The sequence below is a fragment of the Typopeltis vanoorti genome, chromosome 2, assembly GCF_054136105.1.
Source record: "Typopeltis vanoorti isolate ZY-2024b chromosome 2, IOZ_Tvanoo_1.0, whole genome shotgun sequence".
NCBI classification, from domain to species: domain Eukaryota; kingdom Metazoa; phylum Arthropoda; class Arachnida; order Uropygi; family Thelyphonidae; genus Typopeltis; species Typopeltis vanoorti.
Genome location: NC_143550.1, coordinates 136,457,826 through 136,477,270, shown reverse-complemented (window position 1 = coordinate 136,477,270; position 19,445 = coordinate 136,457,826). Strand labels below are relative to the sequence as shown.

At 36.6% G+C, this 19,445-nt stretch overlaps 1 protein-coding gene across 3 annotated transcripts in view; it reads left to right on the top strand.

Annotated features, from left to right (window-relative positions):
• Positions 1 to 19,445, top strand: part of LOC150109453 (uncharacterized) — a 710,474-nt gene that overhangs the window by 654,835 nt on the left and 36,194 nt on the right. For all 3 annotated transcript variants that reach the window (XM_090413228.1, XM_090413221.1, XM_090413233.1), the window contains exons 28-31: positions 2,167 to 2,272; positions 2,390 to 2,597; positions 2,691 to 2,824; positions 8,795 to 8,950. In XM_090413228.1, coding sequence (XP_090269354.1) covers positions 2,167 to 2,272; positions 2,390 to 2,597; positions 2,691 to 2,824; positions 8,795 to 8,950 — 604 coding nt within the window. The remainder of the gene's footprint in view (positions 1 to 2,166; positions 2,273 to 2,389; positions 2,598 to 2,690; positions 2,825 to 8,794; positions 8,951 to 19,445) is intronic.

Below are 19,445 nucleotides of genomic sequence, written 5' to 3'. Positions count from 1 at the left end.
GAGTCCGTCACGACAATATTGCCATTGATGCCATCTGTTCACGCCTATAATCTTTCTCAGGACTCTCATATCCGCGGTCTCTAGTCTTTGGTCAAGTGTTTTACTTCTGACCCAACTCTCAGATCCATAAGTTAAAACTGGTTTGTATACAGCTAATTTAGTGTTCTGACTAATTTCTCTTTTATTCCATATGAATTTATTCAATTGACTTCCCACCATACCAGCTTTGCTGATTCTGTTGTCTATTTCTGTATTTAATTTACCATCTTCAGTAAAAATCGTGCCTAAGTAGCTGAAATGTTTTACTTGTTCCACAGGTTCTCCATTCACAACACAGTTGACATTTTCAGTGATTCTGCCTATTTTCATTGGCTTTGTCTTTTTATTGCTGACCTTCATACCATATCTATTACAACAACTATTCGATTTAGTCAGAAAATCTTGGAGACTTGTAGCAGATTTATTTAGAAGTATAACATCATCCGCATAAAGCAAAGATCTGACATTAACATCTCGAATTTTGATATCATGTTTAATACCACTTTCCTTCATAATGTGATCCATATAGATAATGATTAACAGAGGGGATAACGTACATCCTTGTCTCACGCCAGATTTAACATTAAACCATCTTCCTGTACTTCCTTCAATTCTAACTGTTGACTTACAACTCAAATAAAGACTAAGTATTGCTTGATATGATGCCCCATTGACACCATATAACTGCAGCGTATTGAATAGCTTCTCTCTTGGCACCTTGTCATATGCCTTTTCCAGATTGATAAAACTTAAATACAGATCTTTGTTATATTGCCATGCTTTCTCGACTATTTGTCGTAAAGTGAAGATCTGATCCTGACAGCCTCTGTTTGGCATGAATCCAGCTTGTTCTTCACCAAGCTTTTCTTCCACAATTCTTCTCAACCGTTTCTCAAGTATACTTGCATAGATCTTGCCAGGAACATTCAGTAGGGAAATACCTCTGTAATTCTCACATTGTTTTATTTCCATTTTTATATATGGGTACTATGAGAGTTCTACTCCAATCATCGGGAATTCGTCCCTCTCTCCAGGCTTTCTGAACTATGCAGTGCAGCCACTGTAAGACTCTTTTACCACCATACTTCAGCATTTCTGGTCGAATAGCGTCTACTCCTGCTGCCTTTCCACATTTCAAGCCTTTGATGGCTTTTTCTACTTCAAGTATGGATATGTATTCCTGACTGCATGACTGGTCAGTGTGTTTTACCACTGTGCTGTCATCACTGCTTGTTTCATTTAGCAGTTTTTCAAAGTAATTACTCCATACTTCAAGGATATCTTTTTCTCCAGTTTTCATGTCACCTTTATCATCTCTAACTCCTTTTACAGCACTCTTTCCTCCATTAAATGTGAAAATAGACAAACAAATAAGCAGTGTTGGTATGTTTTGGATAGATAGCTGAATAAATTTATATGGAATAAGAGGTAAATTGATGAATTAGCCAGAACACGAAAGATGCAGTAGGTGGACAACCCTGCTGTGCCATAGATTGCCTAATCGGGAACCTGCTTAGAAAAAGAAAGGTTTAGAAAAAGTTCCTCTGTTCAGTGAGTAGAATCAAACTTGAAACAGTTTTTCTTCAGACAGCTCAGTGCTATGGATGCAGATGCCATTTCTACAGGACTATACAGGCTCTACTTCTGTCATAGGTTGCCTATTTGCTGTGGCAATTTGTGCAAGATATTGCATTTCTTGTCATTCATCTTTCAGCCAAATCTTCAACCTGACTGCTGACTTGAATGATTTGAAGATAGCAATAGGACTCATGGATGAAATTCCTTCAGAAAATTAACTAATATTACTTATTTATGTTAAGGGATATTATATCCCGTATTGTTTCATAGCTGAATAAGAAACTCAGAGTTTCATGCCGAAGTTCACATCGCCGAATTGAAGCCTTTGACTCTTCATATAATTAGTAACTAATATCACGTTTCTAATTGTTTCTGTTATGCTTCAGTTGGCAGGATATGCAGTTCTTTGTGACTGCCAGTATTTTTAATATAGGTATTATAGGATCTAATTTTTAAAGTAAATGGAAATAGAAGATGTCATGTATTGCAAGTTATAAAATACTGACCATATTTTGACTTTTTTTTTTAATGTTTGATATTTATTTTTAGGTACGAGTGACTGAAGGAAAAGAACCGCCCTGCTTTTTAAATCTCTTTGAAGGGCAAATGGTAGTGCACAGAGGGAAGCGGGAGGATGAATCTACTAATACCAAAGGTAGATTTTTTTTTATTTTATATATGCTTTTCATTTTAGGTTAATAGAAATCATAGAAGAGCAGAATGTATGGAGATGCCAATTTTTTATATTATCTGAACTTACTTTTTTTTTCAGGACCGTGGAAATTTTTTATGGTGCGTGGTGAGATGGAATCAGAGGGTGTGCTAGTAGAAATATACCGAGGAGCTCACAGTCTTAGGAGTCGATCTTCTTTTGTTTTAATCAATATTTCTACTGGAAGCATATTTGTATGGCATGGAGCCAAATCACCTGATCATCATCAACATATTGCCAGATCTGCTGTAAATAACATTGTGAATAAGTAAGTTTCTATTTTTCTGCTCATTGTAATCTGATTTTAAATATGGATTCATTGCTATGAAAAATCATGCTACATACTATTTGTTTTATATAGAATACCACAAGAACTTCTTTTCAAACCTGGAGTAGAATTTGATGTTAAAGAGCAAGCAGAGGGTTCTGAATGTAAAGAATTTTGGGAAGGACTTGGTGGAAGAAATCATAATGCTTATATGTCACTGTATGAAAGTAAGTACAAAAAAAAACCTTTGATATTATATATACAATATTTATTCTGAGATATAATAACTTGTATATCATATGTCATGTTGAAATAAGTATTGAGGCATCTCCTGTTATAGAATATACTAATATGATGTATATCCTTATTATCACCTATTGCTTGTACTGCTGTAGAAAGCAAATGAATATACTTAGACTTCACTGCAATTCTATAAGCTTTGAGTGTCTGTATCACTCAAATTCTGCTAAGGACAACATTATGCCAAGTGACAACTGATATGAACATATCATCAATTCGATAAAGAGCCAAGAGGCTATTTTTTTCTATTTTTATCCCCTTAACTTAATTTCCAGCAGTGTAAATTAAGTTAAGGGGATAATAAATCGCTCATTATTTTAAAGCCGGATACTAGGACAATCTCTGAGTTTCGTATCCGGCTTTAAAATAATGAGGGATTTATTATCCCTTTAGCTTAATTTATGCTGCAGGGAAAAAATAGCCTCTTGGCTCTTTATCGTAGTAATAATAATATATGGGTACACCGGTCTGGCAATTCGTTAGTAGGAGTATATGTGAGTTCAGTTCACTTAAACCTTGGTATTCCAGGTCTATCTACTCACTGATGAGATCTCAATAAAGGTCGAAACCGGTCTGGGTAGTAACCTCTCCTCATAATGTAAAACAGTAATACATCTCCTAGGAGCTGCGTTTTACATTATGAGAAAATATTAAGGATAGTGACGGAGCTTTCTCCACCTTTGCAACGAGTTGCCCTAGTGTCGTACTACCCAGGTGATGACTTACGCTTCGACTCGCTGATAGTTCTTCAGCATGAAACTCTTAGATTTCAATCTCCAAGTTTTGTATCCGGCTTTAAAATAATGAGGGATTTATTATCCCCTTAACTTAATATCATCAGTTCATTGTAAAAATGATCCACAAGGAGTTGAAAATATATGGGTCCAGGATGGACTTTGTGTAAAGAACTGTATAATCTTATTTTCTACAGAAGAGCACTACAGTAATCTTTACACTAATGTAAAGAGCATTAAGACAGATCCTTGCATCATTGGAATTCCACAATACAGAGCAGTAAATTATACTTTGACCTAACAGAAATTGCATTCAGGATTTACTGTAGACTTAATATACAGAGTCCATCAAAAAACATATACACACTTTAACAGATGTCATCTGTGGACTTTTTTCGAAGTTGGATCGAATTACGGCAATGTGTAGTATGATGCTCTCTCAAAAGATGTCATTACTCACATGATTACTAGCGTCAACATGTGACCAGTAGGACAGTCAAAGAAAATGGCCGAGGCACAATTGTTGTTCGAGGAACGCAAGAACATTTTAAAGTGGTGTTTCAAATTCGAGGATGTTGATGAACAACGACGACAATGGGGACATGAGTTTGCAACAGAACCTCCAACACGCTTGACAATTGCACGTATTCGTGATAAGTTTGAGACCCCATAGTACCGTGTGTGATGTGCACAAGGGAAAATCCAGGAGTTTTGTTCAAGGACTTGTTGCTGTGCAGGTCTTGCACAGCAACAAGTCCTGCTTCCTCGGCTATGGTTTTGAAACAGTTTACATGCTCGCCACAGAAATCTACCACACAATGTGCACCTGAGATAGGAGTTAGCAGTGCAAGCATACGCCGCATTCTTAAAGCAGCTAAATGGAAAGTTTACATCCCAAGATTATTACGTGTAATGAATGAAGACTATCCTGATTGAAGAATGCAGTGTTGAGTGGTTTCAACACATGGTAGATGAGGAGTTTGTGAGGAAGATGGTTTGGTCTGATGAAGTACAATTTAAGCTTAATGGAACAGTGAATTGGCATAATTGTGTTTAGTGGGCTCCAGAAAATCTGTGTGTTCGTGTGGACAAGGCAGTCAATTTACTGGGACTCAGTGTCTGGTGTGGATTGTCATCTAGGGGATTTGATAGGACTATTTTTCTTTGAAGGTACTGTTACTGATCAGTGTACCTAGACATGCTATGCACATCCATTTTATCTGCCATTCATGCACTTTATAGGCATGATTTAGTTTCTCTTCCAACAAGATGGTGCACCACCAAGACGTGAGAGCTTGCCTCGATGAGAATTTGCAGGGACAATGGATAGGACTAGGAGGTGCAGTTGAATACCCCCCTCTCCATGTTTTCCTGATTTAACACCGTAGAAAACCAGCTACACTGGGGTGGCCCTTTGGAAAGAAATTGAAACAGCATACTCTCAGCAATCCCGCTGGACACTTTGGCCAACGTTGCCCAAGCAGTAGTTCGCCGTAATAATAAGTGTCTGGACGCTGATGGTAACCACTTTGAGCACCTTGTGTAATTGTAGAAGTCAGAGGTAACTTTTATTCATCCCTTGATGTGTGTATAAATTTAGTATTAAAATTTTTATACAGGTTTTCTTTTGCTGAAGTGTGTATACATTTTTTTGACAGACTGTATTAATAAGCAAAATTTCTACTCTTTTCTCTGTTTGCCAATGAATAAATTCATCAGGAGATAAATGTGATTGTATAACCTCTGAGGATTTCTCAGATGCTCTTGTCAAGAGAATTATTTTCTAGATAAGGCATCAATGCAGAAGATCATTCCATGATGTTTTTAAAAAATGTGTGCAGCAAGACCACTTTTATCCTTCCATTGCAAAAATAAATAAATAAATATTTCAATATTTATGTTTTGGCAAATATAGAAATTTTTTTCTGAATGTAAACAGGTTTAAAAGTATTTCCAATATATTCACTTGTTTTAGATATTGGGCTATATACAGTGTTTCAAAAGGGGGTATACAATAGAAGGTAAATAGCGATAGATGAACAATTTTTATTACTGTGCAAATGGAGCATAATACTTGAAGTTTCAACATAGACAGTTAAAGTTTGCTATGACTGCCTCCAGTAATTCTGCAAGACATCCCACCTGTAACCAATTTCCTGCCACATGCAGCAGGGTGTATCTGACATAACTTCAGCAACGGCAGCAGTAATTCTGGAACACAGCTCATCCAAATTGGCTGGTACTGGTGGTATAAACACTTGATCTTTTGCAAATTCCCACAAGAAAAAATCTAATGGTGTAAGGTCAGGGGAAAATGGTGGCCATGCTACAGGTGCCCATCTGCCTGGATATTGGGTGTCAAGGTACGACTTTACGTCTGTCAGGTAATGAGGAGGTGCTCCGTCTTGCTGGAAATGTAAGCACCTGTCGTAATAATTGTTGTCTAATTCTTGTATTAAGTACTCTTGTATCATGTCCAGATACACACCACCAGCAATGACAGACTAAAAAAGAAAGAAGGGTACATACACTTTCTTCTTGCTTATGGTGCAAAAAACGTTACCCTTTGGAGCGCTGTGAACGTATTCTATGATGCTGTGTGGATTTTCGCTTCCCCAAATTCTGCAGTTGTGTTTACTTGCCTACTTGTGTGAAATATTCATTCGTCACTGAAAACGTGTATTCTGCTGATCATTTCCATACAGAAATCCTGGCATATCTTCTTATTGTCTTTCTTCAAATGTTGTATGAGGGTAAATTTGTAGGCCTTAAATGTAGATGCTGTCGTCAAACATGCCACACAGTCACATGTGTGGAACTTTCACATTTGGAAACTTTCCAAATTTCTTCCACAACAGCATTGGCAGGACATTGCCTTCCCATTAACCTTGGATGATACACATAACAGCCTGTTTCCACAAAATTCTTGTGCCACATGTAGATCGTACCCCTACTAGGAGGTTCTTTGTTGTATTGTGTGTGGAAATTCCTCTGAACTTGTGTTTGTTGCAGACTTCATTTTCTCAAACCAAAACACCAATGTGCTCACTCTGCACCATTGAAAGTCTCCATTTTCAAATGGTGTGGTGTATCACGCAATCTAGTGTTGTCATTTGGTAATAAAGTTACGTGACCAAAAATTGTTGTTTTTGTAAATTTCTGTTGTTTTTTTATGATTCTTCTGGTTGGATTTTGTTCTTTTTATGAGTTTTTTTAACTTTTTTGCAGGAGAATTTTTGTGATCCACAGTTAAATTGCATTTCTTTGGGTTGTGATCCATTATATTTGATTGGGAAGAGATAAAGAGAAAGTGGGGCATGCAGTTAGAGGTGACAGACTTGCAAACATACTGCCCATACAGAGGGAACTCAGTCTCCTGTCCATCCATGTCCTTGACAGTTCTCCCTCCAGTCATAAACTGGCAAAAAACGTAACTGCAGGATTTGATGCTGGCTGATTTGGGGGAGCCTCCAGATTCATTACTAAATGGTTCAGTCCCGTGTAGTAGTATCCAATGACTGGCCTATGGAACCGTTTTACTGCTATACCCTTGAATAGGGGAGGGTCCAAATCCCCTATAGTGAGATTGGTATGTCAATGAGGGTGTCATTCTCACTGTATGTGGAGGTGGGGGGGAGAGAACAGAAACTAGAACCCTTGCTCTAGCGACCAAACATGGCTGCAGCCACTTCAGGTCTCTAATATGCAAGGCGGTGGTATTTCACCTCTAACCACCTAGATGTCTAGTGTTTTCCGAACTTCCCAGATTCGGTTTTTGAGTGGAATGAAACACATTTTATTTAATATATATAATGTCAGTTATATATTGATCCTCTTTATCAATGACCTCTTGCCATATGTCCACCAACTTCATTATGCCGCATTCATAAAACTCCTGAGGTTTACTGGCAAAAAACTGATCCAGGTGTCTTTTGACAGCCTCCTCATTAGCGAAGGTTTTCCCGTTCAGAGAATTCTGCAACGATCAGAATAAGTGATAATCAGATGGTGCCAGGTCCGGTAAATACGGAGGATGTGGCAAAACATCCCAGCCAAGACGTAACAATTTACTTCGGGTTGTTAACGATGTGTGGGGTCTGGCATTGCCGTGGTGAAAGACAACTCCTTTCCGATTTGCCAATTCAGGGCGTTTTGTGCTAATTGCACGGGCCAGTTGCGTTAACTGTGAGCAATAGACATTGAATCAATCGTTCTGTCTGACGGTAATCTCGTAGTGGACAACACCTTTATAATCCCACCACACAGAGAGCATGATCTTCTTTGGGTGCAATCTTGCTTTCGAGATTGCTTGCGGCAGTTCGCTCTTGTGCCCCCATGATCTTTTACGTACCATGTTATCGTACACTACCCATTTTTCATCTCTCGTAATCATCTGCTTCAAAAATGGGTCGTTTTTTTGGCAATATCACAGCGAATCACAGATGGATATGTGAGCGGTCATATTTGCTTCAGTCAATTCATGCGGCACCCACACATTGAGTTCGAAACATATCCCTACTTGTGCAAATGGTTTTCAACACTTGTATGGGATATGTTCGGTACTGTAGCAATCTCCCACACTGTTTGTGATGGATTTTTGTCGACGATATCCTTCACAACACTCGAATCAACCTCAGTCAGGCGCGAGGCGCATCACTGATGCTGAAATCTCCAGAATGGAATTTAGCAAACCACTTTTGCCATATGCATTCTGTTAAGGCACCATCCCCATATACACTGCATATTTTTTTTAAAGGCCTCCACAGCTCTTTTGCCTTTTTTGAAATAAAAAAGCAAAATATGCTGGTAATGTACGTTATTTCCTTCCATTTCTAAAAATATATTACATACACGCAACTGAAGTAGGCTGAATGCAAATTCACTGAAAGGTTATGCGAAATGTCGTCTTTCAACTGCGCAATAGCAACAGGTGAAGCAGCGTAAACTTGTACTAACACATAAACCGAACAAACTTATTTGCCAACCCGATATATATATAATGTATATAATCTATATGAAGGATATAAATATACTACTTTTTGATTTTTGTCTATGCTTTTATGTTACATTATATATGCTGTTCTTAAAATTAAGACATTTTAAATTTCTGATCAGTTTATAAAATGTTATCAGGCACTAAATGTTTGCTTTCTTTTTTACTAGGTGATTTGCCATATAACTATACTCCCCGTCTTTTCTACCTCAGCAGTGTATCTGGATTGTTCTCATTTCAAGAGATACTTTGCCCATTTCGCAATAGCAGTTGCACTTGTCCTTTTCCATTTCTGCAGTGTGATCTGTATCTGGCAACTCAGCCTGGTAATAATTTTTTAGTTTGTTTTTTCTTTTTATTTTTTGTACCAATAATAAAAAAAACACAATCATCAATAACACACAAAAAAAAGTTTTCACATCTATTTCATTGGCATTTGTGGCTTTAATATCATTGATGTTGAAAGTTTATTTTTCACTTGGTTAGAATATAATAAATTTAGTTTAATCCTTTATCCAAGTGTGAGCAAACAAAGTTTGCGCCTGAAAGTATCTTCAGGACTGAGGTAAGGTGGTGCAACACCAGGGCGACTCCTTGCAAAGGTGGAGCAAGATACTATCACTCCTATCTCAGTATCTCCCATAATGCAAAACACATCTCCTTGCAGATATGTCTAATGTTATGCATTAAGGGAAAGGATACCACCCAGACTAGTTTCGACCTTTATTGAGGTCTCTTCAGTGGGAGCCAGGCCCAAGTGGAGATGCCAGCCAGAAGCATTAGCAAGGTCATCTCTACCTATAGGAGTTGCCAAATGGTGTGCCACCTTTTTAATAAATTACTCTGGATTTAGAGAAAGATGTTGAAAGTTTATTTTTCACTTGGTTAGAATATAATAAATTTAGTTTAATCCTTTGTCCAAGTGTGAGCAAACAAAGTTTGCGCCTTACCTCAGTCCCGAAGATACTTTCAGGCGCAAACTTTGTTTGCTCACACTTGGATAAAGGATTAAACAAAATTTATTAATATCATTGATGTGAACTACTACTTAGTCATCCAAACAAATGTCCAGTTTATAAGACTATTACACTTTTTTTATATAACGTTCGTCAAGTAGCTATATATTTTATTGTCCTACATGTTTCACCAATTTTTTTCTATCGGCATCTTCAGGGAATACAAACTAGTAAGCTATATGAAGGTAACAGACTAGGTTATAATTGATGGTTCTAATTCATACAAAAAATTAGTATTGAACGAGGCAATGCGTGGGTCTCGGGAACATGATTTATTCGTTATGGCTCATGATGTAATTGTCATGAAAGTTCATTTCTTTGATGTTTAATGACAATTACATCATGAGCCATAACGAATAAATCACGTTCCCGAGATGCGCATTGCCTCGTTCAATACTAATTTTTTGTATGAATTAGAACCATCAATTATAACCTAGTCTGTTACCTTCATATAGCTTACTAGTTTGTATTCCCTGAAGATGCCAATAGAAAAAAATTGGCCAAACATGTAGGACAATAAAATAAAGCTACTTGACGAACATTATATAAAGAAAGTGTAATAGTCTTATAAATAATAGTCAAGAAAAAATTCAACAAAATGTCTAGTTTTTGTTTTTTTTTTCAGTAGGAACAATTTTTGTCATTCTGTCTTCCATAATATCAGATTGCTATCCTCTCAACCTTAACATTTTCTTAATTAAGTAATTCCAAATATGACCCCTCCTTGTGGAGCACTTGTTCATGGTAGAGGGCATCTCCCAGTGATGGTACTTGCCCCCTTTCATTCATCCTCTTTTTCTTTTCCTGTAGTGTTTGCTCTACTTCTCCTGAGACCCTCATCACTGGGATTCAATGCCCTGCCACTGTGTTGGTCATGCACCGTGATTCATGGAATCCAGAAGGGGGGGGTCCTGGTTGTCTTGTACTACTTTGGCCTCTGCTTCGGCAAGACAGGCAGCCAGGATGGGCCAGTTACTATCATTCAACTAGTGGGCTTGCCTTCAAACATCAGCAGTGATGCAGTAAGTCTCCTATCCCCTTAGTCTCAGGACAGGGCCCAACACTTGCTGTGGTGCTGGTATAGCATCTTATCCAAAGTAACCTTAGTGTTCTACCTTCCGAATGCATTTATTGCTTGCTGGTAAGTGGGCTTCCATGGTGGATGGGAGATCTAGCTGTGAACAAAAAAAATGCCTTGAGTATGAATCATTCATACTGAAATTTTTCAGGGCCATCACAAGGCCCCACCCAAGTACTGATACCATAGATAAATCATTTGATAACAGAAGTAAAAAAAAAATTTCTGACACTAGTATGAATGTACCAGTGCTTCTCATTCATGCAACAGGTGAAAAGCCAGGAGGGAAACTATCACCCTTCTTTATTCAAAAGGGTTTAGGACTGCTTCTCTCAAAACAGTTAAACTACTTTCTGGTGATATCCTTATAGAAACATGATGTAAACATTCTGAAAAATTACTCAGAGCAACATAAATGGGGGAATTCCAATCACAGTAATACCTCATAAAATGCTCGATTCTTGTAGAGGAATGATCTCAGAATGGGATCTCCTTGACGTTCCTGATGAGATGTGCTTAGAGCTTTAGTATGAGTTGCATTCTGATCCATAAGGATGGTCACCTAGTTCTAACCAGGAATATAATCCTTACTTTTGATACACACAAACCTCCAAGTAAAAGCAGAGTATCTAAACTGCCCTGTTAGGCTGTACATCACTTATCCCCTAAAATACTTTAAATGTCAGAATGTGCATACCCAGACTTCCTATCATGGCTTTGTTGCCCAATGTGGCAACAAAGAACATGATAATAAATGAAAAGCTCTGAAAGCTAAATCAACTGTCAGATCATCTAGTCTATTCTCCTGCATGTCTGGTGGAAGGGTGAAAAAAGATTATAGCAGAACAAAATATATCATGCAAAAAGGTAGATAGTTACCACCACACACCTCTTCTGAAATCCTCTTATGCTGAGAAAGTGTTAAGAAAATATCAAAAGCAACTCAAACTCATATGTCTGTCCTGTCAACTGATAATTTCACCATAAATGAACTTTATGATCTTCAGTACTTCTCTGTGGAGGACATCAGTCATATGACTTAGTCTCACTCCTGAAACAACTCCAAAAGCATTATCATTTGATGAGAACCCCCCCCCCCCCTCGTCAAAAAAATTAAGGCAAGGATAGCAATGAAAGATATACCACCAGATATTCCCATAGAAAAAATGGATATACTTTGGTATCCACTGTCCACTCAAAGTAAATTAAATTTATTAAATGATCCTCACACATCAGCTAATGTATTGAACATTTTTCCAAAGGAAGAAATGGACACTGGTCATCCATACTTCCCAAAATCAGTTGATAAATATAAACCTGATAAAGGTGAGTCCTCTTTGAAATTGGACAAGTCTATAAAGCCAGAACAGTAGGAAAATTTTTATGGTGAAACTGTCATTGGTTTCACCAAAAAAAATATGATATCAAGATTTTGCTGCAGAAATACAAGCCATTCTCTTTATGTTTGCAGGAAACATATTTATTATAAGAACCCTGCATTAAGTAATTTTGCTGTTATTCATCAGGACAGAACTGAGATGGTCCTGCTCATGATGGAATAGCTATCTTAGTGGGCAGTCATACTCCCTTTCAACAGGTGTGGAATTTCAGCTATCTGTGGAAGTTCTTATTACAGTATGTTCCATTTATTTGCCGCTGGGTTCTGAGTTAAATCAATCTTGATAGCTTTATCTTGCATGGAAACAAATGAGGTCATATCATTGAGCAAATGCTTGATGATAATCTCTCCTTTCTGAATAACAGACTCAATATCTTCTTCCATAGCCTACCTGCTCATATTCTGCAATAGATGATCTTATAATCTGCTCCCCTACCTGTTACTTGCATTGTGTCCTCACAGGAACCATTCTCCTGCAAGATCTCCATGTCCTGCCCTGTCTCTTTCTCTTTCAAAAACATTAATTATTACCCGAACAGAGAAAGGAAAAGTCATTGTGGTGCAAGTCAAAGTGTGTGTGTGTGGGGGGATCACTATTAAGAGAGGCCTCCAGAGAACTCGTCAAGGGACCAGCTTTCATACCATTTCTTGAATTCATTCACACTACCTGCACTCAATACCTCATAGGCAATCCATTCTAGTCACACACCATTCTATGAGAGAAAAAACCTAGCTCTCATTCCCTTCTTGAGTGCATTCATTCTCAACTTCCATTAAATGCCCTTTTGCCCTCTCCTCACCTTCCATAAAATGATATTGTAAGAGACTTCCTCCTCTGCAATCATTTCTGCCCAGCATTGTATCTTCAGAGATTGTACACATGCTATATCAACAGACTCAGCTCTTATTAGACAAAGCTAAATCTCACTGAAATTCTTTCACTACATTATTATGAATCATTATTATGGGGACAGATAACTTGAATGAATGCTGATGAGAATGTAGTGGCTGATGTAACATGGATTGTTGTGAGAACAGGCATAGTTGAATGGAGGAGTTCAGGATATTAAGAAATGTCACTGTGAATAAAGCTGTGGAATTGGGTGAGTTGTCATCATCACATATTTTACATGAAATCACAAAGGAAATTACACATCCTCAAACTTTAATCAAAGGAATGAGTGTATAAACTGTTTACTTAAAATCTTAGCATTGCCAGTGCTCCAGAGGAGTGGAAAGAGGACAAAATAAGAGTGGTTAAGGATAGAATTTTGAAAACAGTGGATTGGAATATGACTGGTGATACAATGGTTTGTGAAGGGAGATGTTGTCTTTGTAATTTACTCACTTTCTTCACTAAAGTGACAGCTGAGTTGGATAAGTGGAATACTATAGCATGGCATTGCTGGACTTTGCAAAGGCATTTGACATAATACAACATGGAATCCTGTTGTGTAAGTGGAGCAAATAGGTATGCAGTTAAGGCAATTGATGGATAGACATTGGAGAACAAGATATATGCTGGAGTTGAATCAAAGAAAAGGCAGGTGACCGGTGTAGTGTGCCACTGGGCACTGTACTTCAGTTGCTGTTCAGTTTATACTCGTACATTAATTTATATATCAGTGGCGTTGCATACCCATTTCGGTTGGGTGTGCTGTCGTGGCTTATGCAACCCACACTACAAAATTCACATCAATTTGACCGCATTTTTATTGATACATGTAAGTTTTAAGAGTGCATATCGCATCAGCACTCATCTTAATTGGTCCAGTGCAATTAATTGTGGGATAACTTTGCATACTTTATTTTGTCAATTAATTGTAACAAAATCTGCCTACAGTGGGGGAACAATGTGTGCAAAGTAAAAATAACTAATCAATAATAAACAGCCACTTTAGGGAGAGGCTAATCCAATGAACTAATAATGTAGATCAGGTGATTTGTTTAGGTGTGGCAGGAATGCATGTGCTTTGATGGAGCAGCAAATCATTTTGTAAAATTTGTTGCGCATCTTATGTGTATATCTGGTTTATGTATATTTCGCTTCATTTTCTAAGTATTTTCTTTTGTTTACTGAGATTCAGTATACATTTTACACAATAATAGGGAGAGGTTAGGATACATAATATCCGATTCTTATCATAATTATCCACACTTTCAGGAATCCCGCATTCATTAATTATTTTATTTTATTTTTTTTTTTAGTGTCAGCAGCTCTTCTTTCTTACCGATAATAGATATCTCACATATGCTAGTATTTTATTGTAGATCAACAACTTCTTTTAATATACAGAAGTATTCATTTTTATTCAGGAATAGATACATTTATACTATGTCTTGTTTCTGAAGGCTAGAATAAAAATGTCCCTATACCATTAAAAAAAACTTTCCAACCTCAACAGATGTTATACTGCACAAGCAAGAAAAAAATTAGTAGCTTTTGTTTATCACTCGAATGAATAAAAAACACTTCTCTTCACAGATTATGCTGCATGCATGCATCACACATAATAACCAATCACAGCCACTAGATGCTATTGTCTCAGCACTCACCCTGCCTTGCCTTCCAGGTGGTTTAAAACCACTGGAATGCTAAGAATTTGACTTTCTGTGCCATCTGTAGGTCTGCTCAAAGGTGTATTTGTATTTGTGACCATCTGTATTTGTGACCGCACACCCGAGCTATTAATACGAATGTGAATCAATGTTTAAGCATCGAAAACTGTCTCTTCATGAAGCATTAGTGTAATGTGTTTAATTTTAGCCAGGAAATAATTAGGGGACTCTTGAATGGAAATAAATGCAAAATTACAATATTGGTGATATTGCTATTCCGTGGATGTGCACCTTACACCTAGCACACCAGGAATATTCGCCCCTGATGTATGTATGTGTGTATATCATCATCCAGTTCCTGATATATATCCTCAAGGGGTGTATAGGATATGATAGTACTGCATGAAAAATTTACTTCATTACTAAATTCCTATCTACAATTTTCCTCCAAATCAGGCTGTTAAATGTCAAGACTCCAATATTATCAGGTCTTATAATGATTGATACAGTAAAAAGTGCCTTCTAAGGTACTTTTACTGTATCAATCCACCTATATCTTGGTCTTCCTCTGGGTCTTTTTCCTACCAACCTGGAAGAGAACACTTGCTTTGCTAATCTTTCTTCTCCCATTCTGCTTAAGTGACCATACCGCCTGAGATTAGCTCAGCTAATGCATTCCTGGATGCTGACATTATCAAGTTCTTTCCTAATATCCTCGTTTTTAATATGATATTGCCATTGATGCCATCTGTTCATGCCCCTAATCTTTCTCATATCTGCGATCTCTAGTCTTTGGTCAAGTGTTTGTTTTACTTCTAACCCAGCTCTCAGATCCATAAGTTAAAATTGGTTTAATCAGTCTTGTATACAGCTAATTTAGTGTTTTGGCTAATTTTTCTCTTATTTATGTGTAAATTTATTTAGTTGACTTCCTACCATACCGGCTTTGTTGATTCTATTGTCTGTTTTCATATTTAATTTACCATCTTCACTAAAAATCATGCCTAAGTAGCTGAAATGTTTTACTTGTTCTATAAGTTCTCCATTCACAATGCAGTTGATATTTTCAATGTTTCTACCTATTTTCTTTTTCTTTTGTCTAATGCTGACCTTCATACCATATCTATTACAACAGTTATTCAATTTAGTCAGGGAATCTTGCAGACTTGTAGCAGATTTATTTAGAAGTATAACATCATCCACGTGAAGCAAAGAGCTGATATTAACCTCCAATTTCGATATATCAGGTTTAATACTACTTTCCTTCATGATGATCCATATAGATAATGAATAAGAGAGGGGATAATGTACACCTGTCTGACACCAGATTTAACATTAAACCATCTTCCTGTACTTACTTCAATTCTAACTGCTGACTCACAATTCAAATAAAGACTAAGTATTGCTTGATATAATGACCCATTAACACCATATAACTGTAACGTTTGGAATAGCTTCTCTCTTAGCACCTTGTCATATGCTTTTCCAGATCTACAAAACTTAAATACAGATCTTTGTTATATTCCATTGATTTCTCAACTATGTGTCGTAAAGTGAAAATCTGATCCTGACAGTCTCTATTTGGCCTGAATCCAGCTTGTTCTTCACCTCCACAAGCTTGATCCCATACATGAGAGATCAAAGGACCTTGATCAAAGACTACTTGTATATGGAAATATGACTTGTGCATTACTTCAATCTTGGTATCACTTCTGTATCTGGCTCCCACTGATGAGACTTCAATGAAGGTCAAAACCGGCAATTGGTGTGAAGTCATTAGCCTTTGTATACAAGTAGTCCAGTTGTGAAGAGATTTCAGATTCAAACTCTCTTTGCTTACAGTTGGATAAAGGTTGAAACCAAGAATATAATTTCTTGACATCTTTAATTTATAGCTACACTTCTCGTACTGTGCTTTATGAAATTGTCACTCTCCATTGTTTATATGTTATTCTGAATGTTGTCAAAATATTCCAGTCAGACCAGCCAGCCAACCAACCTACCTACTATCAAGTGGCCTATTCAGAAACTAGTTCCCTTCATTTCTTCCAAGGGTTGCCTTAGACCCTTTATCTAGTTTTGGAGCCTGCTGGATATTTTATTCTTGTTGGTTATTTTTATCAGATAGTTAAGAATTAGAATCCATCTTGAATAAACATCAGAACATTTGATGTTGCTGTTATGGAAGAATCATCATAATTTATTCAAGTATGAATAGGGAAATATATACACAGATATATATGCATATACCAACTCATAGAGATATTCTGTTAAATGAAGGTAATCCAGTTTGTCAACTGGTAAATGTTACGTGGTTCATGAGTCTCATCATCAAAAAGAAATTTACTTTCATTTTGCCAAAACTTTTCTTAACTATTAGCTCATCTGTAGAGAGCGTGCAGTGACCAGAGGTGACGGTGAATGTCTAAGTTGGTGTCCCAGTCATCTCAGTTAATTTTCTGAATTGTTTCTTTTAGAGATTTTTGCTAGCTTTCTTCAAGAATTATAGTATTAGGAATGTGATCTTGCCATGATCCCAATGCTGATTAAAGGCATGATGTTGTTAACTGCATGTTGCGTAGTAATGTTCCATGTGAAGGAACCATTTGTAAATATGGCTAGACTGGTGGTTTATACAGACAAATTTTGGTATTTGTGATGAGTTTGGATTTCCAGATGGAACTGAAGTGAAAAGAAAGCACAAAGCTCCATCTTAGTATTGATACCAATTTTTTTTTTTACTTCTTCAAGAGTGTAGTCATTTAGATTAATGTTTCTTTTTATTCTGTTTTTTTATGGATTTTAGTTTTACTGGTTTTAGAAAGTTTAGAAGCTTTTAGAAAGTAGCCTAGTCATGAAGATACTTCATGTCCAAACTCTATTTTTTGCTTACGTTTGGGAAAGGATTAAACAAGAATATTATTTCTTAGCAAGTCTAATTTACTTTGTAACCAAATGACATTTATTGCCAAAACTTGGCAATAAATGTCAATACTTCCTGGGGATTAGAGAAGCTCTGCTCAGTGGCAGGTTTTTGCCTGTGACCGAGTGGAGTCACTGCTGAGTTTTTTTGTCCTGGAGTGATTCAGGTCAGGAGTAACAAGTTTAGTAGTGACCCGTTAGGGTAATTTTGTAGATCATTCAGTTTTTGGAGAGATATCCTTATACTTTAACATACCTCAATAAAGATCAAACCGTTTAACATACTTCAATAAAGATCAAATAAAGATAGTCACCCTTCCCATAATGCATATCAATATACATGTATGAAAGAGACAGTGTGCTTTGCATTATAGAATACCGAAGCAATTTGCAGCATAGTCGTGAAAGCACTTTATGTGCAAACTTTTTTGCTTACACTTGGGTAAAGGATTAAACAAGAATGCAATTCTGTAAATTAAAGATGCCAAGAAATTATATTCTTGGTTTCATCCTTCATCTAAATGTAAGCGAACAAAGTTTGCATGTGAAGTCACTTCACGATTGGGCTACTTGTATATAGAAGCTAATGACTTTACATTAATTGCCTTAGTATCCTTACAGACATGTATAATGCTAAGCATTATGGGAAGAGCTACCACCCAATTTTTTTTCTATCCACTAACAAGTATAATTTACTTAATTTTACTGCTATTGACTGTCAATCCAATCAATGCCATGTTTTTAAATAAATGTGAATTTGGGAGTCTGAGTGTTAGTCGATTAGCACGTCATTGTCTGAAAAACAGAGACTGCTTATTGTGGGTTGGGCCTGCCGAATCTTCAAGTGTTATTCCACACCCCATTTCCTGCGAGTCTGACTATGTTTTCAGATAACTAAAAAAGATAGGTTGCCAAAAAAGTCTCCCTAAAAATTCCAGCAGAAATGGGAAAACAGTCGGTCTCTCTCTCTCAATTAACCATTACATGGTTAATTTTGGTGTGGTCCTGCTATTTATTGAATCAAAATCTCTTGAGACATCTGTGAAGCATAAGATTAAAGAAGACTTATCCCTTGCTCCTTTTAAGAAAGTGGATGTGTGCAACAGTGCTTCTGTTTTTCATTAAACTTGCTTGATTTTTGAACAGAAGAGATAAGATGTTATGTATGGGATCAATTCAGTTTAGAAGCATTCTGTTATAGATTTTTAGCATAGGGAAGTAGTGCAATTCTTCTGTAATTTTCTGGGTTTTTAGATTGCCTTTTTTGGTCATTGGGCCTTCTCTCCTGATGGAATTTTGGATGTAGCTACTGATTAGTAGTTGTTTTCTAAGCTCATTTCCTCCATGTTTAATAGTCTAGTGTTATACCATCTAATCCAGATGCTTTTTCATTTTTCTGGATTTTTTTAGTGTAGTTTCAAATTCTTGTATTGTAAAATTATTACACATAATGAAAAGTATTTTTTGGACTATTATTTTTAGTGAAATATCTGTAATGAAATTCACTGGAACTTAGTCAACAGTTTTCAAACTAGTTCTTCCACACTAAGATTTGATTTTTCTCTTTAACTATTGTGCTGTTTTTACCTTTAATTGTTAATGCCTTTTGGGTTTCTTTTCTTTAGTGCATAAGGAAATTAGCTTTTAAGTACATTGGTTATGCTTTTTGGAATATTCTGATAAGTTCTCATTTCTGACAGGTATTCTGGATTGGGGTTTTCCTTGTCATTTTGAAAAGCCATATATACACTCATGTTCATAGAAACCGCATCTGCTGTAACCATGCTTTTTTTTGGTAATTAAATTTTAATGAATATTTGAAAAGGGATAATAGCATAATAATTGTC